Genomic DNA, 22,883 nt, shown 5'->3' on the forward strand with positions numbered 1-22,883 from the left:
AAAGCGGCGACAGTGAAGCCACGCTCCAGGAATTGTACAGATGTGCCTCAGCCACCCATTGACCTCTATGGCTATATGGTACCAGCCACCACAACTGACCTTCAGAAAGTGGTGGTTAATGGGTGTTCACCAAGTGCAGAGCTCTTGACCCAACAAGGACACTTGCGAGACTGCTTCCAGAGTGATTTTCTGCTTTGGTTAGACCTCACCTGGAATACTGTGTCCAATTCTGGGCAAAACAATTTTAAAAAGAGATATTGACTCTAAGCTGGAAGGTGAGCAGAGGAAGAGGACAACTAAAAGGATAGAAGGTCTGGAGAACACGAATCCCAATAAGGCGTGTCTCAAAGAATGGGGTATTTTTATCTGGCAGAAGAGAAGTTTGAGAGGAGATATGAGAGCCATGTCTAAATATGTGAAAGGATGTCATAAGAAAGACGAAGAAGGCTTACTTTCTGCTGCCCTGGAAACTAGGACTCAATGGAGCCATGGGTTCAAAGTACACTAGAGGAGATTCCACCTGAACATTAGGAAGAACTTTCTGCCTGTAAGAACAGCTGTTCAACAGTGGAACTCCCTGCCTCAAAGTGTGGTGGAAGCTCCTTCCTTGGAAACTTTTAAACAGAGGGTGGATGGCCATTTGTCAGGGATACTTTGATTGTGCTTTTCCTGCATGGAAGAAGGGGGTTGGACTGGATGGCCCATGCGGTCTCTTCCAACTCAATGATTCTATGGTTCTATGAATCATGGGCTCACTCACACGGCTCTGGTGCTCTAACCATGGACCGACTTCGCGTCTGATCCGACCAGCTTGAATGCTGTGATGAGGGAGGAATCTGGTCATCGCAAGAGTCCCATGAGTAGACTCTGGGCGCGTCCATCTTATCTGTGTTGAGCCCTTCTACTCAACAGAGAAGTGATGTACATGCACATATGAGCAGGAAAAAGGGCTAGGGTCATCTTCCTGGGTCTAAGTCACGCTCAGGGCTAGGGATGAGTCATAACAGGCCATTGTGACTGTAGGTTCCAAAGATGGGATGGAACTGAGCATGATATTGTCTTTCACTGCCAGACCCAGAAACTTCCTGACTTCTTGTGTTCCAAACAAGCAAAAAGTTGAGTAATGGCCAGGCAAGCGAAATAATAATAATAATAATAATAATAATAATAATAATAATAATAATAATAATAACAACAACAACAACAACAACAACAAAACCAGACATCACAGTTGTGGAAAAGAAAAAGGTTTGGATCATTGATGTCGCCATCCCAGGTGACAGTCGCATTGACGAAAAACAACAGGAAAAACTCAGCCGCTCTCAGGACCTCAAGATTGAACTTCAAAGACTCTGGCAGAAACCAGTGCAGGTGGTCCCGGTGGTGATGGTCACATTGGGTGCCATGCCAAAAGATCTCAGCCAGCATTTGGAAACAACAGACATTGACAAAATTACGATCTGCCAGCTGCAAAAGGCCACCCTGCTGGGATCTGCGCGCATCATCCGAAAATACATCACACAGTCCTAGACACTTGGGAAGTGTTCGACTTGTGATTTTGTGATATGAAATCCAGCATATCTATCTTGTTTGCTGTGTCATAATAAAATAATAATAATAATAATAATAATAATAATAATAATAATAATAATAATCACAATCACAATCTGCCAACTGCAAAAGGCCACCCTACTGGGATCTGCATGCATCATCCGAAAATACATCACACAGTCCTAGACACTTGGGAAGTGTTCGACTTGTGATTTTGTGATATGAAATCCAGCATGTCTATCTTGTTTGCTGTGTCATAATAAAATAATAATAAATTTATTTATACCCCACCACCATCTCCCCATGGGGACTCAGGGCGGCTCACATGGGGCAAGGCCCGGTCAACATAGTTCACAAAAGTAACAACATGAATACATTAGCACAATATACACAGGTTAAAACACAATACGGTAATAAAACAAGAGTTAATAAATCAGTAATAATATCAAACCACCAATACAATTCAGTCAACTTCATAGGTGGGGGAACTGAAGCAATAATAAGAAGGACCTAGCAAAATTCAGAATAGAATTATAATGAGGCTGGTCATCCAGTGACTATCTCCCCAAAGGCCAATCTAAACATCCAAGTTTTCAGTTGTTTCTTAAAGGAGGATAGAGAGGGCGCCAACCTGATCTCCCTAGGGAGGGAGTTCCAGAGCCGGGGGGCTACGGCCGAGAAGGTGCTTTGGAATTTGGGAAGACACTCTACACTCAATGAGATCCTTGGTGCAACTCGCTCAGGACATGCATCTCTGTCTGGTATACCAAGGCCAATTCAAGGAGGACACGGACCAGATGGAAGGTGTCCAGAAAAGGGCAACCCAAATGATCTGGAGGCTGGATGGCCATCTGTCGGGGGTGCTTTGAATGAGATTTTCCTGCTTCTTGCAGAGGGTTGGACTGGATGGTCCGTGAGGTCTCTTCCAACTCTAGGATTCTATGATCAAACGTTTGAAAGCGAAGTCTGTGAGGAGCAACTTAGGCCGCTAGGCGTGTTTAGCTTAGGGTAAAGAAGGCTGAGAGAAGGGGACATGAAAGCCATATGTAGATATTGGAGAAGATTTCCCTTGAAGAGGGGGTAAGCTTGTTTTCTGATGCTCCAGAGAAGCATTAAAAAGAACATCCTAACAGGAAGTCCAGTTCAGCAGTGGAATACACTGCCTCAGCGTCTGCTGGAGCCTCCTTCTCTGGAGGCTTTCAAGCAGAGACTGGATGGCCCTCTATTGGGAGTGCTTCAATTGTTTTCCTGCATGTCAGGGGATTAGCCTGGATGGTCTTTCTGGTCTCTTCCAAGTCTATGATTCTATGACAGGGATGGCTTTCCAGGGATTCCTGCAAGAGTCTTCCAGGCCTATCTCCATTTGCACTTGGTTGAGTGATTAAAACCAATCGTTGCTCTTCACCCTGAAAATATGTGACTAAAAGGGTTCTGCCTTGGGCCTGGTGCCATACAAGATCTTCTAGTTGACTTGGATGATGGAATGGAATATAAAGGTATCAAATCTGAAGGATAGCAAATATTCTACAGAGTTCAGAATTACCTTGACAGATGGTAGAGATAGGCTAATTTAAACATGACTCCACATTATCATCTGGAAGCTAAAAAATCTCAGAGCAATGCTAGGCTGGTACCAAGGGGGATATTGACAAGCTGGGAAGTGTTTATTATTTGATGCATTAAACAGCAAACTCTGAATTTGATTATTCACAGTGGGAAAATAAACTGAAGCTTGGAAAGAGGCGACTACATTCCTAATCCTGAAAGAGGGTAAGGACTTGCCTGGGACAAAGAACTGCAGCTCTGTTTCACTACTAAACAATGACAGCAGAAATTATTGAAGATGGCCCTTCACTAATTTATCCCTAGAAATCAATGTGATTTTTGATGAAAAAACAGATACGTGATAATACTAGGATTCACATAAGCTGCGGTGAGCATTGTTTGTTAGGAAAGGTGGGCACACACCATGGTGTAAATGATCTATTGAATACTCTTTTTAAAAAAGTCAAAATCCATTTGATGCAATTTCCCATGATACCTGCCAATGATACCTGGTGCTAAGAAACCAATGTCTCTTTCTAAAATTACCTCCATATTTTGAAAAGCAATACGTACCGGAACTGTAACTGTCTGTTGACGACTGAGAAATGGACCGGGACAACGAGCGGCGGCCGATCTTCGTGGGACGCTTGTTGAATTCTTGTTTTTGGTCAGCAAACTGGATCTGTCAAGAGAGAAGAGCAGATTTAGCAAAATGGGGGACGAAATGAAAGACCAAGCATGCAATTCTTCCAGGCTGTTGGGAACAAAGAACATTTGCCTCTGTTGACAATCAGATCGGTTTGCAATGTGTTTACTTTGAATCTCCCTCATTGGAAGGAATACGATTTTCTAAATGACTTGTGGAATTGAAACGCAAAACGATTGAAGTCCAAGGCACCAAGAAGGCTAGGACTTCTATCACACTGTGCAGATTCCCCCACATTCATTCCTATACTGGGCCTCCTGTTTAAAATTTTGACATAAAGACCACTGGACCTGAGTTTTAATGCTTAGGGACTTAGAAGTAGGATTCCGCATCCCTTATCAGAAGTGCTTTGGATTTCATGGTTTGTTTTTGGGATTTTGGTATGCCTGTATTTGCATGTACACACATAATGAGATATCCAGGAGACAGGGTCCAAGCCTAAACGCTTAACAACAACAACAAAACAACAACAAATTCTGACAACCCTATATGCACAGCCCCAAAGTAATTTTATTTGTAACCTTCTTTATCATTTGGTGCATGAAACAAGGTTTATGTACCTTGAACTACCCGAAAGCTCAGATTTCACTATCTCAGCCTCACATGTGGACAATTTTGGAATATTCTGGATCTCAGAATTACAGATGAAGGATGCTCAACTGGTATTTTGAAGCCTTGCTTGCATAAAACTTGTGTAAGATCTTCAAAAATAAAAAGAGAGACAAACAACACACACACACACAAATTCCAAGCAAGTTGAGATATCAAGAGACATACAGCATATGGGAATGTCAATTAGTGGGAAGAAGGAATAGAAACCACAATCAGTAGTGGGATCTGTATGATAGTTGCAACTTGCAAGCAAGGTGCATGGAAATACTTTTAGTCTGGAGAAAATAGTTTTAAAATCCAGTAGAACTGTCACCATTTGAGCAGTTTCCAGATAATTGCTGAGAAAAATGAACAGCACTGCCTAATGGTTATAACTACTGAAACTTATACTCCCCTGTCCCTTTCACTACTACTACTACTATTATTACTACTTATTATTATTATTATTATTATTATTATTACTACTACTACTACTACTACTACTACTATGTGTTACCCACCTCACATCTCGAAACGGGAGTACAACACAGAAAAACACATAGCTAAAACATAAGGCCATGAATAAATACACATGTGTGTGTGTGTGTATGTGTGTGTGTGTGTGTGTATATCTATCTATCTATCTATCTATCTATCTATCTATATACACACACACACACACACACACACACACACACACACAGTATATATAGTAAATGACAAAAAGATTATACCTCATTAAAATTATGGAATAAAACTTAAATTTCAAATGGACAGCACTTAACAATAACAAAACAACAACAAAATATAAGTAAATCAGAACTGATGAAACTTTTAAAGGGAAAAGAAAACACGGGTTTCTGAAAATGGCAAAATGCACAAACTCTGGCAAGCAAGGGCAGCTTCGGGCAAAATGCCTTTTTGCTTCGCTGACCAGAGAATTAACTCCGGACAGGGTTCCTTGAAATGGTTCTGGTTTCCAAAAGGACTTTGTCCAATCCAGTTCCTTCTGCTTTCAAGGACCATTTGCTGCCATAAATGCTGAGGTTCCATCCTGCGGCTATTGTTCACATTCCCTTGCAAACAGGGGCAAGATGTTGGAAGTGAAGAGCCATCAACATTTGCAAATAAAGCAGTTAGGGACAGAGGGAAACTGTGGCCCAGGCCTGTGTTCTTGTTTTTTGCCTTTTTTGGATCTATGTCTCGCAAGGGGTTTTTCTTCCTATCTGCACAAAGGGGAAACTTTCTCTTCTTCCCAAAAGTCTTAAGTGCTGTATTCGTTTTTTGTTTGAGAAGGGAGCACCATGAAGCTTCTCTCTGCCTCCTTACAGCAGCGTTTCTGTTGGTCATGGGGGTTCTGTGTGGGAAGTTTGGCCCAATTCTATCACTGGTGGGGCTCAAGGGGCTCTTTGATTGGAGGAGAACTATAAATCCCAGCAACTACAACTCCCAAATGTCCAGGTCTATTTTCCCCCAAAACTCCACCAGTTTCACATTTGGGCATATTGAGCATTTGTGCCAAGTTTGGTCCAGATCCATCATAGTTTGAGTCCACAGTGCTCTTTGGATGAAGGTAAACTACAATTCTCAAACTCAAGATCAATGCCCACCAAACCCTTCCAGTATTTCCTGTTGGTCATGGGAGTTCTCTGTGCCAAATTTGATTCAGTTCCATCCTTGGTGGAGTTCCAAATGCTCTTTGATTGTAGGTGAATTATAAATCCCAGAAACTCCAACTCCCAAATGACAAAATCATTCTCCCCCCTACCCCATCAGTATTCAAATTTGCCATGGGTATTTGCGCCAAATTTGATTCAGTGAATGAAAATGCATCCTCCATATCAGATATTTACATTACAATTTATTACAGTAGCAAAATGACAGTTATGGAGTAGCAAAGAAAATAATTTTATGGTTGGGGGCCACCACAATATGAGGAACCGTATTAAGGGGTTGTGGCACTGAGAACAACTGTCTTACGGAGAGACATGACAGTCAGCGTGAGGGACTCTTCTAGCAAAGTTAGGTCACTTTCCTTTGTCTTCCTACTCTTTGATCTGAGAGCTATTCCTTTCCCTTACTATCAAATTATGGAATTGGGTCCAGACGTATCTCTCAGAGACACAGGGATTGAGTGAGCAAGATAATAGCTGAGAAAGGTTTCTAACCCAATACAATATTAAGCCAGATATACTCGGTAATAATAATAACAATAACAATAACAATAATAATAATACTTTTATTTCTTACCCACCTCTCCCCATGGCTCGAGGCGGGTCACAACACATACTGAAGTTGTGGAGTGTCTATGGCAAAAGGAGAACTTTGAACCAAGAACCTTAAAATTATGAACTAGTGAGTTTTCCTTGGAGGATGTATTGAAAATGTAGCATTTTTCAAAAACAAAGTACTGTATATACTAGAGTATAAACCTAGTTTTTCAGCCCTTTTTTTAAGACTGAAAAAGCCCCCCTCGGCTTATACTCGGGTGAGGATCCGGGTTAGCTTATATTTGGGTCAGCTTATAATCGAGAATATATGGTACATTTATTATTTTTCTCTATTATTATTGGTATTATTACATTTGTTATTTTTCTCTGTTATTGTTGCTACTATTACATTTATTTTACTCTATTTTTATTATTATTAATAATAAATTTATTATTTCACTCTGATATTATTATTATTATTGCATTTATTATTTTTACTCTATTATCACTTGTATCATTTTACTCTATTATTATTATTAAAAGGATACATAAGCACATTTACATTGAAGAAGATGATTTCATATAATGATTTGATCAGAGTTGGACAGTCTTCTCTTAAATTTGAGCTTTATGTAAATATTCAAAAATATTTAACCTATTGATGCCTCAATTAATGTAATTTTATTGGTGTCTATTTTTATTTCTGAAATTTACCACCTTCGGCTTATACTGGAGTCAATGTTTTCCCAGTTTTTTTGTGGTAAAATTAGGTGATTCGACTTATATTCGGGTTGGCTTATACTCGAGTATATACGGTATTTGAGTTTGGCACTCTAAAAGAAAAAAAACCCTGGAAAGCAACAGTATAGTGCATAAACTAGCAGAAGCATCAGATCTCGTTTTGCCAACTAAAGCTAGAATAAGCAAGGAGACACTGCTTATTGGGTGCAGTTATTCAAAAAGAAAGAATCCATTGGCAGAGGCAAACAACAACAACAACAACAACAACAACAACAACAACAACAACAGGAAAAACTCAGCCGCTATCAGGACCTCAAGATTGAACTTCAAAGACTCTGGCAAAAACCAGCGCAGGTGGTCCCAGTGGTGATGGGCACACTGGGTGCCGTGCCAAAAGATCTCAGCCAGCATTTGGAAACAACAGACATTGACAAAATCACGATCTGCCAACTGCAGAAGGCCACCCTGCTGGGATCTGCGTGCATCATCCGAAAATACATCACACAGTCCTAGACACTTAGGAAGTGTTTGACTTATGATTTTGTGATACGAAATCCAGGATATCTATCTTGTTCGCTGTGTCATAATAAAATAATAATAATTCAGCATATATATCTCGTTTGCTGTGTCATAATTTGTCCTTGTGTCAATAAAAATAATAATGTTGATATTTTATGGTCTTGTTGATTTTTTTGACAATATAACACATGCCAGATTCCTAAAAGACAGCTACAAACCAAGAGTGAAATAGCGGGAAGAGGCAGGTCAGTCATGGGCAAACTCTGGCCCTCCAGGTGTTTTGGACTTCAATTTCTGCAATTCCTAACAACCAAAGCTTGCACATGGCAGAGGCAGGTGCTGCTTCATGCAAGGGACATAAACCTGACGAGCGAGCATTTTAAGGTTTTTTTTTTTTTGTGTCAGGAGCAACCACAGTTGCTTCTGGAGTGAGAGAATTGGCCGTCTGCAAGGACGTTACCCAGGAGACGGCCAGATGTTTTTGATGTTTTTACCATCCTTGTGGGAGGCTTCTCTCATGTCCCCGCATGGAGCTGGAGCTGATAGAGGGAGCTCATCCGCGCTCTCCCCGGGTGGGATTCGAACCTGTCAGCCTTCAGGTCAGCAACCCAACCTTCAAGTCACGAGGCTTTTATCCCCTAGGCCACCGGAGGCTCCAGCATTTTAAGTGAGACAACATTTGCAGAAAGGCAACCACAGGATAAAATCCTATAATTGGAAAAGAGCCAAGGGTCATCCAGTCTAACCCCATTCTTTCCGCCAAGCAGGAAACACAGTCAAAGCACCCCCAGCAGATGGCCATCCAGCCTCTGTTGAAAAACCTCCAGATAAGGAGACTCCACAGGACTCCCAGGTGGCCCCTTTCACCAACAAACAAACAACATTTCACAAAAGGAACGGTGCTGATGCCCATCAGGTACAGTAGAGTCTCAGTTATCCAAGCCTCGCTTATCCACGCCTCTGGATAATCCAAGCCATTTTTGTAGTCAATGTTTTCAATATATCGTGATATTTTGGTGCTAAATTCGTAAATACAGTAATTACAACATAACATTACTGCGTATTGAACTACTTTTTCTGTCAAATTTGTTGTATAACATAATGTTGTGGTGCTTAATTTGTAAAATCATAACCTAATTTGATGTTTAATAGGCTTTTCCTTAATCCCTCCTTATTACCCAAGATACTCGCTTATCCAAGCTTCTGCCGGCCCGTTTAGCTTGGATAAGTGAGACTCTACTGTATGTCCTGTTCTCCATCAAAACACACTCCTTTTGCCATATAAGGAAAAACTTGTCTCAACAGGTGTGTCTACCTGAAACGACCACTCAGCCAACACTCTTTTAAACCAAATATTCCAATACTCGATGTTGTGAGGCACAGACAGGTGAAAGTCAGGGGTCTCCAAAAGACACAGGGACCCCTCTATTCCTGCTCCCCTGGATAGCTCCCCTCACCTGGGCTTTCGTCCCTGCATCGCCATTCACCACGTACTTCTTTTGGTTCGGCATGGCGCTCCGGCTACCTGCCGCCCTCCCGTCCTCCTCCTTCTCTTTATAGGTCCCTCTCCCTGCAGGCGATCCTGTCTGCTCTGGTTTCAGCCCTTTTTACTCGGGGAGGGAAGATGGGGCTGAGGCGGGAGGGAGGTTGCAGGAGGTAAGGAGGAGGGATCCTTCTCTCCGGCCCACTTGCTCTTTCCTCCTCTCTTTCCCCCAAGAAAAGCACCCCAAGATTATTCAATAAGGCACCGCTGTGTGTCCAAACCTTGGCTGCTTATCTTCACCCCCTGCCATTTTCTTCCTCCTTCTATGAACCCCTCACCTCAAAAACCATTAAGCCATGGTTTCTAATGTGTGCATAACAATGGCTTATTTATGTAACCGGTGCATTTTCTGGCCTGCTATAATTAACTTGCTAATTAGGCACCTTTTAACTCGGGTCCCCTTCCCTCTCTTTCCCTCCCCGCCTCTCTTGTTTTGCTCAGGGTCAGATTATTATGTTTAAACAGATCCAAGTTTAACTAATGAGCCACCAAAACAATGAAAGCATTTACCCGCCGGCTTGGTGGTCAAGAGTGCCCTCGACCGACCGCTCTCTGGAAAGGTCAGGGCGACGGCAAGTGGATTCGGTGTCCTTGGGAGGGTCAAGTCCTTGTGCCAAAACACAGTGCAACTCAAGGAAAACACCTGCTCGGCTCTCTCCACCTGCACCACCTTTCTGGCACCTCTTTGAAAAGGGAAAGGAAAGAGGAAGAACAAAGCCAACTAGATTCTCAGGCATGAGCGAACTTGGGCCCTCCAGGTGTTTTGGACTCCAACTCCCACAATTCCTAACAGCCTATCGGCTGTTAGGAATTGTGGGAGTTGGAGTCCAAAACACCTGGAGGGCCCAAGTTCGCTCATGCCTGCTTCAGTATGTTTTGTGTCCCTGTTTGAGAAGGCTTTTCTGCTTCGAGATGCCTTACATGCAGGTATAAGAGTCAGCATCAGAGGCTCTTCTATCAAAGTTAGGTAACTTCCTTGTGTCTATTTACTCCCATATCCAAGATGTAACAACAAAATAATGTTTTTTTATGTTTAAAAAGATATTACTAGGCATATGGCATATTTTCTCTTGTTATTTTCGTCAGTAAGCTCACTGGTTACACAGCACTCTACTCTGCCAAATATCCCTACAGCTTTATAGGGGAGAAATGAATGCAACAGGTGATCTAGAGAATTTTACACTTCAGCACTTCTGAAACTACCTAATTACCATATATACGCGTGTGTAAGTCACCTCATGTCTAAGTCAGGGACAGGTTTGAGGCCAAACTTATGGATTCAGATCTGTGGATAAGTTGAAAAGGGTCAGCTGCCCCAGCCGCTGTCATGACTCACAATATCCAAGAAAAGCAATTATTGGGGTTGTTGTATGTTTTCCAGGATGAATGGCCATGTTCCAGAAGTATTCTCTCCTGACGTTTCGCCCACATCTATGGCAGGCATCCTCAGAGGTTGTGAGGAAGCCTGCCATAGATGTGAGCGAAACGTCAGGAGAGAATACTTCTGGAACATGGCCATACAGTCCGGAAAACAAACAACATGTGATTCTGGCCATGAAAACCTTCGACAACACAAAGCAAATATTAATTTGTTTCCAACCCACAGCAAGGTAGGCAAGAAACTAGCTTTGAAAAAGTATAAGATCATCAGGCTCATAACTGTGTATACACTAAATTTGGTCCTTTTGCCAGATAAACTTTGGAAGTTATTGCTTATAGCTAACTTCATATATGAGCCCATAAAATGTCTATAGAGTCTTGTATCCTATTTTCCCATTAGACTTACTGATTATATGTACAGACCTGTGTGCAATTTCCACCTAAACATGAAACTTATGGAAAGAAACTGATGGGCCCAGTATATGAAGCTGGCTATAAACTATAATTTCCAAAACTTATCTGGCAAAACTTTTACAGGCTTCAGAGGACCAATTCCAAAGGTAATAAAACATTTTGGTTTTAGTTTCATGTTTTGAGAAGCAATCAGTGTCTGTAACTAATAGATGTGCACAGTTACGATCCTCATGCTCTTACAATTTTGCTAAATGAGTGGGCAAAATTAGCACAAGTGAACAAAGCCCAAAGTAAGAGAGGGAAAAAGCAAATGTCATGGTGATGATGAGAACACCAATTGATTCAAAAAGTGAGTGTCAGGAAGGGTTAACCAAACCAAATAAGACTCCTGTACAGAGGATATATTCTTTTGCAAGAGGAAATGAACTCATCAACCAAAGCAGGCAAGAGTTCATGGAACCCAAAAAGTACAAAGTCACATGCGATCTTGCCAACTCCCTGCATCGGATCCTCTCTTCAGGACATGGTTTAATCAAAAAAAGGAATGAGGCTGGGCTGCTTCTGCGAAAGGAACCTACTGTCCCAAGAGAACACCTTCAAGGGCTCCGAGAAGGAAGATGGCCAACTTCTGCTCAAACCTGGTTTTGTATCGGAGGGTCCTTCTAATGGCCATCATAGCAGGTTTGGGAGGGACCTTCCTTTTTGGATTCCAAGTCTCTGTGATCAACTTCACCGCGCCATATGTCAAGGCGTTCATTAACGAGACCTGGCTGGAGAGGTACAACGTTCCCATTGAAGAACAGAGTCTCCTGTTCCTCTGGTCATTCATTGTGTCAACCTTAAGCATTGGAGGGCTGATAGGATGCTGGCTTTCAGGATACCTGCCTGCAAAATTTGGGAAGAAGAATTGTCTAATATTCAACAGCCTGGTCATGATGGCAGCGGCGCTGGCTGTGGGCACCAGCAAAATAGCCAAATCCTTTGAGATGATTCTGCTCGGACGGCTCCTGTATGGTTTCAGTGCTGGTCTCGGCTGCTGCATCCAAGGACAAGTTCTCACAGAAATTTCCCCAAAGCATCTCCGGGGTTTCATCAATGTCTCTCTCGCAGTTCTGGCAACTTTGGGGAAGTTCCTAGGGCAAGTGGCAGGGCAGCATGAACTTTTGGGGACTGAGTCTCTCTGGCCACTCCTGCTGTCCATCAGCGGAGCTTTAGGTCTGGGGATCTTGGTGACCACTCCGTTCTTCCCTGAGTCTCCGCCTTACCTTTTGATCCAGAAGAGAGACTTAGAAGGCTGCTTGAAAGCACTGAAATGGCTATGGGGTGAAGGGGACCACAAAGCAGTAGTAGATGACATGCTGAAGGAGCAGACATCCATGAAAGCAACCAAGATCATGACGGTCTGGGAGCTCCTGAAAAAGAAGTCCATGCGATGCCAGCTCTACCTGCTGGTTGTCATCGGGGCTGCACTGTCCTTAAGTGGCATCGCTGCCGTCTACTTCTATGCCTCCGAAGTATTCAGCAATGCCGGGTTTAAGCAAGAACTCATCCCCTACGTGACCATTGGGACTGGGGCCTGCGAGCTCTGTTCCACCATCTTCTGCTTCATCCTCATTGAGCATTTTGGCAGGAGAAAGCTGATGCTCTGGGGATACGGAACCATGATCCTGGTCCTGGCACTCCTAACCGCCGCACTCTCTCTCCAAGACAAGGCCTTCTGGATCCCATACTGCAGCACTGGCCTCATCTTCCTGTTCATCGTGGTCTACGGCATGGGTCCTGCTGGGACAACGCTGCCGGTCATTGCTGAACTCTTCACCACGTCGTCCAGGCCAGCTGCACTCGTCATCACCATGACTCTCCACTGGCTGGGAATATATTTGCTTGGGATGCTTTTCCCATACGCAGCGCTCTACTTGGGCACCTTCTGCTTCCTGGTTTTCATGGTCTTCATTGTGATTGCCTGGGGAGTCATCTTCTGCTTTCTCCCAGAGACAAAAGGAAAGTCAATTGCCGATATCCAGGGGGAATTCAGAAAATCCAACATGGAAAAGGATGGGAATGTTCCCATGATCAAGCCTGTGTGCGAAGATGACACAGTGTGCACAAAACTCTAACAGGCTTGAACAAAGAGGTTTGTTACAGGGTCAAAATGTGTGATTGTAACTGGGTTAAGATGACAAAAGTCCCAAAGGAGCTATCACTTTAAGAGAGTCTTATTTACATCACTTCCATTTCTGAAGAATAATGTGGTGTCACCTTCCTTGGACTGTACGGATTCACATGCAGGCATGGGGGAATTCAATACTTAAATCTTTCTGCAGGTTGAACAACAAACACACTCCCTGTTGAAACAAATACAATGAACTGCCATTTGGGAGAGAAACCCTAGTCTAGAATTCTTGTCTGTGGCAAAATCTCTGCTTGCTGAAAGCTAGTCTAAGAAAGGCTCCACACATTCTAGATTTATGCATCAGCAGTGTTTACAATTGGAAGAGGTCAGTAACACATGAATGCTTCTAAACATAAAAGCTCTATCTTTAACACTATCTCCCACAAATTACTAAGTTCCTTGAAGACCATTCCTGGCGAGAGAGGAATGGTTCTGATGTTTACTTCCATGAGAACAGACCTCCTCTCTAAAAAGCCACTAGCAGGGATTACAGCAAAATATTTCAGTCAAGATTCCTCCATGCAAAAGCATTCCACCCCATTTCCAGCTTCTTTTTATGACAATCAGAAAACAAGCTGTGCCTAATTATTCTTAGTCTTCAAAGGGTTAAATGGGCATCTGTGGCTTTCCCCCATTCTATCTGTATGTCTAGATACACTGGGTCTTTGAATGCACTGTGTTTCGTCTCCATGATATCAAAACCTATGGATGTCCAAGTCCCAATATATACAACAGCCTCGTAAAATTGTTTCTTTTATATAAAATTGCAATATCAAGGCTTTTTGGATTTTCTGGAGAAAAAATATTTCCAAGCTGTCGGATGTTTTGAATCCAGAGACTTCTGTACTTTTGAAAATCTCGAGATTATCCCAAGTTTACCAATATTTCCTTTTGTATATGGATTATGACATTCCGGCTACATAAAGATCCACTCTCTCTCATCTGAATTTGGGAAGGAGAATGAAAGCAATGAATACCCACAGCCCTCAGCAAAATAGTCCAGGTTGCTAAACAATGAGCCATGGCACCAGAGAGTGGTGAGTGCTTCTTCCCTATAAAATGTGATACATCAATGTATGTGTTAAATAAATATCAGCTGCTGTGGCTTAGAAGACATGAAGGTAAATGGCAAAAAAGTAAAGAGCCTCTCAATAAAGCCTAACTTTCAATTTCCAGCTAAATTTTGGTTTTGCATGCTTTGTCTTCCTAACTACACAATGGAGCAAGGAAAGAGCAGTTTTTGCAAGCGGAGGGCCCAAGGTTACAACTTGACCAAAGCTGTCCTGAAATGGACAAAGAGCTCAGCCTACAATGCGTTTAATGTTGATCTTTCTAAGGCTGATATTATAGGACTATGGTTGCATTTTTATATCTCAGGTGGGTGGGGATCAAGAAGGAATTCCAGAGTGAAAAGAAATAGTTCAAGTAAAATCAATCTCTCTTTTTTTGTTCTTCTCTCTCTCCCCATTGAGACTAAAAACTGGGATAAGCCAAAATGCTGATGGAAGTCCAGTTTCACAACATTTTACAGGAGGCGGTGGTTATTTCAGTTCTCCTGCCTCAGTCACTTGTAAAACGCAAGGCTCCCCTGAGGCTAAAGTTTCCTTGTACAGGGCTGTTGGCACAGAAAATGCATAAATGAATAGTAAGGCTGTTTCTAGGACTATGCATGAGAAGCTGCAACAGCCAGTCCTTAACGTCAATCAGATCCTTCAGACTTGTCCGTTGACAGAAATTTCAAACATGGGGTGTCTTTCCAAGTTATTACAGCTTAATTTAAAACCTAACATGGACTGTCTGTGTAAAAAAAAACAAAAAAACCCCAACCCCCCAACTATCCCTGAGTAATGTGGTCCCAAATACTCTTTTATTTGCTATGGGAAATGCATGCAATTACCCACGGAGGGAGCTGTAGGTCAACTGCTGTGCCACTTTGGAGATCTCAGGTAGAATTTTGATCATTTTAAAGGATGATTCAGGATTCAAACACTATTATTCTACTGAATTTTACATATTAAGCACTTCAGGATTGAATATATTACATATTATACGGTTCACACTGCGCACCGATGCTTCTTCTGTGACAAGGATGCACTGTGGAAGCCAGAGCACTACTACGGAGACTACTCTAACCATTCATCACATTATTTCCAAACGTTTATCCTTAGGATGTTTGCTTTGCTTTAATTCAATACTTGAGACATAGAGCTGGTGAGAGAAAGAGAAAGAAAGAGAATAGCCAGCTGACCATCAAACAGTGTCAAGTGTCAGTCAAATGTTTAATTATTAACTTTATATTTAGATCATCAGTGGGTCTAATTCTTACGTTAAACCTTGTTGTGTGACTTCAGCCCATTTCCACCTTGGGTGACCCTAACTCAGGCATGGGCCAACTTTGGCTCTCCAGGTATTTTGGACTTCAGCTCCACAATTCCTAACAGCCGGTATTGTGGAAGCTGAAGTCCAAAATACCTGGAGAGCTGAAGTTGGCCCATGCCTGCCCTGAGTGTTATGACCCTTGATGTTATCCAGAAAACACTGACATAAGTGAATCCTGCATGTCTTTGTTGCTAACACAACAGGGGCCAATCCAGACATGTGTGTAATAGAACATTGCTGAATGTATGAGTAGCACCCATTGAAAATGGGAATCTGCTTCAACCTTTTTAAAGGGAAAATGCGCCCTCTGCTGCCGACTAACATTGAGATCCCACCTGAATCTGCTCACTTGGAAGTGTTCACTGGCTTATTCCACGTATATGAGGCTGAAAATACATCCAAGGAGGACAATAACTGCCCTAAAACAACCCTCCTTCCTCTAAACAGGTCCAAGGAGAAGATGTGGGTCTTGCAGAAATGAATACACACAAGCCTGAATTTCCATACAAAGTCCCTTAACATATCCATCGTTCCAAAGTTCGTTCATTAATAAAGGTTCCAAAACAGTGATCGGTAAACTATGCGATCTGGAAAAAATTCCCAGCTTCCTGGAACACTTTCACATCAAAATGCAGTTCTATCGTCAAGAGCTATTTGAGACAGGAACCTATAACGGGTAAACATTCATTCTAGTTGACAAATTGTCCTGGAAAACTTAAAAATCCAAGCTCTTGGGAAACCTTAGCTCTATGGATTGCACAGACCACAGAGTTTGCTTTTCTATAGTGTCTCCTTATCTTGAATGCTCTCTCTCTGTAACAAAGGGAGTACTGTTTGCAGCCAGGGCTGCGGGGCTTCAGCAGAAACCTGGCGCCCAGAACTGAACCCTGTGCCTGGCTCTCAGGACGGGCCTGTGAATGAAGCAATGTGCCCAAGATTTCTTCGCAGGTCAGGAAAAGAAAAACACGTGGCCACAGACATTCAAAGGAGGCATGCTTTGGGTACAGGGAACGATGCTTATCACTTGCCCTACTTTCTCACATGAAACAACATCCGCAGGACACATCAGGAGGGAAGCACACAGAGGTGGCTTGCAGCTTTGACCCTCCTGGTAAGGCACACCGTCTTCTGTACAGTATTGGAGAAAAACAGCTTCATGGGAGAGGGTTATATAAAGGAAACTTCCCTTGCTCCTTACTACTATTTTATTATTATTAATAATAATAATCAAGTACCACCTCCCAGCAGCAAAGAACTGGTAGGATCACAAACCTGCAAAAGTATTGGAAAATGAACATGCAAAGATACTGTGGGACTTCCGAATCCAGACTGACAAAGTTCTGGAACACAACACACCAGACATCACAGTTGTGGAAAAGAAAAAGGTTTGGATCATTGATGTTGCCATCCCAGGTGACAGTCGCATTGACGAAAAACAACAGGAAAAACTCAGACGCTATCAGGACCTCAAGATTGAACTTCAAAGACTCTGGCAGAAACCAGTGCAGGTGGTCCCGGTGGTGATGGGCACATTGGGTGCCGTGCCAAAAGATCTCAGCTGGCATTTGGAAACAATAGATATTGACAAAATTACGATCTGCCAACTGCAAAAGGCCAACCTACTGGGATCTGCGCGCATCATCCGAAAATACATCACACAGTCCTAGACACTTGGGAAGTGTTCGACTTGTGATTTTGTGATATGAAATCCAGCATATCTATCTTGTTTGCTGTGTCATAAAATACTAACAATAATAATAATAATAATAATAACAACAACAATAATAATATACCTTGCCAACTGCAAAAGACCACCCTACTGGGATCTGCACGCATCATCCGAAAATACATCACACTGTCCTAGACACTTGGGAAGTGCTGGACTTGTGATTTTGTGATATGAAATCCAGCATATCTATCTTGTTTGCTGTGTCATAATAAAATAATAATAATAATAATAATAATAATAATAATAATAATAATAATAATATACCTTGCCAACTGCAAAAGACCACCCTACTGGGATCTGCACGCATCATCCGAAAATACATCACACAGTCCTAGACACTTGGGAAGTGTTCGACTTGTGATTTTGTGATACGAAATCCAGCATATCTATCTTGTTTGCTGTGTCATAATAAAATAATAATAATAATAATAATAATAATAATAATAATAATAATAATAATAATAATATACCTTGCCAACTGCAAAAGACCACCCTACTGGGATCTGCACACATCATCTGAAAATACATCACACTATCCTAGACACTTGGAAAGTGTTGGACTTGTGATTTTGTGATACGAAATCCAGCATATCTGTCCTGTTTGCTGTGTCATAATAAAATAATATACCTTATTTCTATCCCACCCTATCTCCCCAATGGGGACTCGGGGCGGTTCACAACATACAGTGGCAAACATTCAATGCCGTCAAGTGTAAGTAAGTAAGTAAGTAAGTAAGTAAAACTTTATTTATATACTGCTCTATCTCCCCAAAGGGACTCAGGCTTGTTTCCAGCAATAAATACAAACAACATACAGTACATAAACAACATAAAAACACATTATTAAACAGGATAAAATCATTACAACTAAAATAACAGTAAGTGTGACCAAAAAAGCAAATAAACAAATCGTAAATCAAATAATAACATACCAGACATCAGCATCATACCATAGTGAAACATAACAACAAATTAGGCATCACACAACTAAAAATTCACATTTTGATGGATAAGCATTTAAAAACAAGACTTAAAAATTGAGACTAATAAGAATTAAACATTAAAATTTAAAAGCCAGAATAACAAGCCATTCCCATATTCCATTGCATTTTGTTTATGCCAGATGTTTTATATGTCCTTAGAACCAAGACAAAAATCATCCTCTTGATATTGGAGAGAATAGCTGACAATTGGGGAGGGAGTATAAGAGAGAAACCTCCCTTGATATCAATACTGAATCAAGGAGAAAATCCATCACAGAATCATAGAATAATAGAGTTGGAAGAGACCACATGGGCCATCTAGTCCAACCCCCTTCTTTCATGCAGGGAAAGCACAATCAAAGCACCCCTGACAGGTGGCCATCCAGCCTCTGTTTAAATAAAGCTTTCAAGGAAGAAGCTTCCACCACACTCTGAGGCAGAGAGTTCGATCCTCATAGGGATTCATAGTCTCCAGACCTTTGATCATTTTGGTCACCCTCCTCTGGACACCTTTCAGCTTAGAGTCAATCACTCTTTTGAACTGTGGTGCCCAGAATTGGACACAGTATTCTAGGTGAGGTCCAACCAAAGCTGAATAGAGAGACACCATGACTTTTCCTTGATCTAGACCAGTGGTTCTCAACCTGTGTGCCTCCAGATGTTTTGGCATTCAACTCCCAGAAATCCTAATAGCTGGTAAGGTGGCTGGGATTTCTGGGAGTTGTAGGCCAAAACACCTGGGGACCCACAGGTTGAGAACCACTGATCTAGACCTTATACTCCTTTGGATGCAGCCCAAAATCCCATTGGCTTTTTTAGCTGTTGCATCACACTGTTGGCTCATGTTCAACATGTTCCCCATGAAGACTCCAAGATCTTTCTCACATGGACTGTTGTGGAGCCAGGCATCACCCATCCTTTTGCATTTCCTTTTTTCTGCCTAAGTGTTGTATCCTACATTTGTCCTTGTTGAAATTCATAGTTCTATCTTCGAGATAGTTCTTACTTCCTTCTACAAAAGGTAGCTGCCTGCATCGCATTCTCATGCTTCAGACTAAAGATGCAGTGCCAAGGCTTTTTAAGGATTAAGTGGTTAAGATTCCAGCTTGCACCTAAAATGTCACATGAGTCAGAACCTCGGGAGGATTAACAACACAGGCGCTTTCGACGCCTTTCCATTCCCAAAGCAGCCTCTCTTTCTCTCTCATACACATCATGCACACATACAATGATCTGCATCTTTTGCCCAGAGATAATGAAGGCCCCTTTCTACAAAAACTGTGGAATTGCCCAGTGACTAATGGTTTCTAATAGCTGAATGCCATGCTCAATTTCCCACTTCATGTGGGACTGTTCTCCAACCCCGGCCTGCTGCTCTTTCTCCCCCAACAAGGAAAACAAATCAACCAACAATCAGTTATTTCCCTGCTTATGGGTGAAGAGGAAAGGAAGCATGCTTGATCTGAGTGTCAACAATAACCAAACCATGACCAGAAAGTTCATAGTTTGGTTGGTTGCTCTTCTTCCTTGCAGCAGGAGCAATCCAAGGCTGGTAAAATTTGATTTTCTTAGGCAAGGAGGTGATTTTGTCAGTGCCTTCCTCTGAAGTGTGACCTACAACACCTGAAATTAATCTTGCAATCAAGGTCTTGCGATCAAGTACTAACTAGGGCTGGCCATGCTTAGTTTCCAAGATTTGACAGGATCTGCTGCTGTATTACAAACATCTGACTTACAAAAACCGGGGTGAGACAATAGGAAGTGAGAGAAATCTTTTCCTAAGAAGGGAAGTTCACTCCTGAAAAAGTTATTATCATAAGGGAAAGGGGTCTCCCCTAAAGCTTTATCCCCAATCCTTATTTCCACAAGCTAAATTTTCCAAAATCTAATTATCACAGAGACAGAAAGTGTGGAGAAATCTCCTGAACAGAAGCACAGGCAGCAAAACAAATGCCACAGGGGTGTTAACCCTTCCCTATGCTATCCAAAGCTAAACAATTAATATTTTTGGCTGGAGTTAATCTTAAAAATGCACCTGTTCTGCTGTAAAAACAAATTTAATTTAAGAACAAACCTACAGAACCTACAGGTCTGTATAGGCCTTCATGGTAAGACTCAGGGGGGTGGGAGAGAGAGAGAGAGAGAGAGAGAAAGCTGAAGATCCAATGTGAGCATGAAACAGCTATATTGAGAAGTTGTATGTTGCATAGACATGCTCAATGGCAAATCAATCACTTAACATTAAAAAGCAGCCGTCATGCATATGCTATTGTTATTCCTTGGGTATTTTTTGGAGGCTATATACAAATAATTGATCAACGTAAGCTCTGGGGCTGAAAAGAAACATACTCTGCAGAAAATGTGCAATTCTTCCGATGAATTACCAGTTTTTCTTGGGTAATTCAGCTACAATGGAATGATAGAGCCAAGCCTATTCCTTGCTCCATACAGACACAACTGTCTAACACAGGTGCACATTTCATTTGTTCTGGTTTTGTGTTGCAACTACAGCATCATCCTGAAGCTACACCTTCAGGAGGTAAGGAAAATCCAAGGCATATTGAGTTTTTAACATACTGGCTTTTATGTACAGGCTTTAAGCCGTTTTGTGCATTTGGCAAAAAGCGAATTGCTTCTGAATGCATTCCTTAAAATAATAATGATAATGATAATATTAATGATAATGATGATGATGATGACGACAACAACAACAACAACAACAACAACAACAACAACAACAACAACACCAAACATCACAGTTGTGGAAAAGAAAGTCCCCTTCGAGGTGAGAAGGGCAGAATATAAATACTGTAAATAAATAAATAAATAAATAAATAAAAAAGGTTTGGATTATTGATGTCGCAATACCAGGTGACAGTCGGATTGATGAAAAACAACAGGAAAATTTCAGACACTATCAGGATCTCAAGATCGAACTGCAAAGACTCTGGAAGAAACCAGTGCAGGTGATCCTGGTGGTGATGGGCACATTGGGTGATCTCAGCCGGCATTTGGAAACAATAGACATTGACAAAATCACAATCTGTCAACTGCAAAAGGCCACCTGACTGGGATCTGTGCACATCATCTGAAAATACATTACATAGTCCTAAACGCTTGGGAAGTGTTCGGCTTGTGATTTTGTGATACGAAATCCAGCATATATACCTCGTTTGCTGTGTCATACTATGTCGTTATGTCAATAATAATAATTTATTTATATTCCACTCTATCCCCCCATGGGGACTCAGAGTGGATTACAACATACACAGAGAGGTGGACATTCAATGCCTTAATAAAGTGGGATAATAAAGACATACAAATACAGAGAACAAAGGTAAAGGCTCCTCCTTTCATCTCTGGCTTTTTGGAGGCGGTGCTCAACTCTGGCCATGGGGAGGTACTCTTGTTCCACTTCCAAGCTGAGGAGCCTGTTGTCCGTAGACACCTCTTGGTTGTGTTGCCAGTATGGCTGAATGGGTGCCTTTTATTACCTTCCTGCCGAAGTGGTACCTATTAATCTACTCACATTTGCATGTTTTCGAACTGATAGGTTGGCAGGAGCTAGGGCTGACAGTGGGAGCTCACACTGACCCGCGGCTTCGAGCTGCCAATTTTAGGCCAGCAGATTCAACAGTTCAATAATTTAACCCGTTGCGCCACCATGGCCCCAATGCAATGTATTTTAGAAGATATAGGCCCCTTCTACACTATCCTTGCATCCCAGGTTATCTGCTTTGAAGTGGATTATATGACTCTCCACTGCCATATAATCTGGGATAGGGTCCTGGGATATAAGGACAATGTAGAAGGGGCTTCAGACACACTTCAGAGATTCCCTGAGGCAGAAGTGCTTTGGCTGCTGCTGGAAATACCAGGAATTAGAAGTGCATCCCTTGCAACTTGCTTAGTTCATTACCACTCTTTCACCTGTTTGCAGCATAAAATGTCCCATGTCCTCTTTCCAATTGAATAGAAGCAAAAGGAACGTCAACGTGTGCATGCATGCGGAAGAAATAAGTCCCATTGTTAGCACACAGTGTTAGGACTAAAAGGAGTCGGGGCTGATTAGTCCAAGGGAAAATGTTTCGTGGGGAAGAAAACAAGCACAACTTATTCACACAGTGAACACTGAAATGAAGTTTCTAGGCGGTGATAAGCTTCAAGCCCTAATGTTGATGAAAAGGCACAGTATTCATGGTACAGTAGAATATCACTTATCCAAGCCTCACTTATCCAAGCCTCTGGATTATCCAATGCATTTTTGGAGTCAATGTTTTCAATATATCATGATATTTTGGTGCTAAATTCGTAAATATAGTAATTACAACATAACATTACTGCGTATTGAACTACTTTTTCTGTCAAATTTGTTGTATAACATGATGTTTTGATGCTTAATTTGTAAAATCATAACCA

The 22,883-nt window shown here is 41.8% G+C and overlaps 1 protein-coding gene across 4 annotated transcripts in view; it reads right to left on the bottom strand.

Moving 5' to 3' along the window:
• Window positions 1–22,883, bottom strand: part of ahcyl2 (adenosylhomocysteinase like 2) — a 140,314-nt gene that overhangs the window by 61,622 nt on the left and 55,809 nt on the right. For 2 of the 4 annotated variants that reach the window (XM_062983370.1, XM_062983371.1), the window contains exon 2: window positions 3,670–3,778. In XM_062983370.1, the coding sequence (XP_062839440.1) occupies window positions 3,670–3,778 (109 nt within the window). Of the gene's footprint in view, window positions 1–760; window positions 1,083–3,669; window positions 3,779–9,320; window positions 9,471–22,883 lie in introns of those variants that run through there. The other 2 variants (XM_062983372.1, XM_062983373.1) reach the window with 2 other exon arrangements.

This window comes from Anolis carolinensis, chromosome 5, assembly GCF_035594765.1.
Source record: "Anolis carolinensis isolate JA03-04 chromosome 5, rAnoCar3.1.pri, whole genome shotgun sequence".
Taxonomy (NCBI): Eukaryota; Metazoa; Chordata; class Lepidosauria; order Squamata; family Dactyloidae; genus Anolis; species Anolis carolinensis.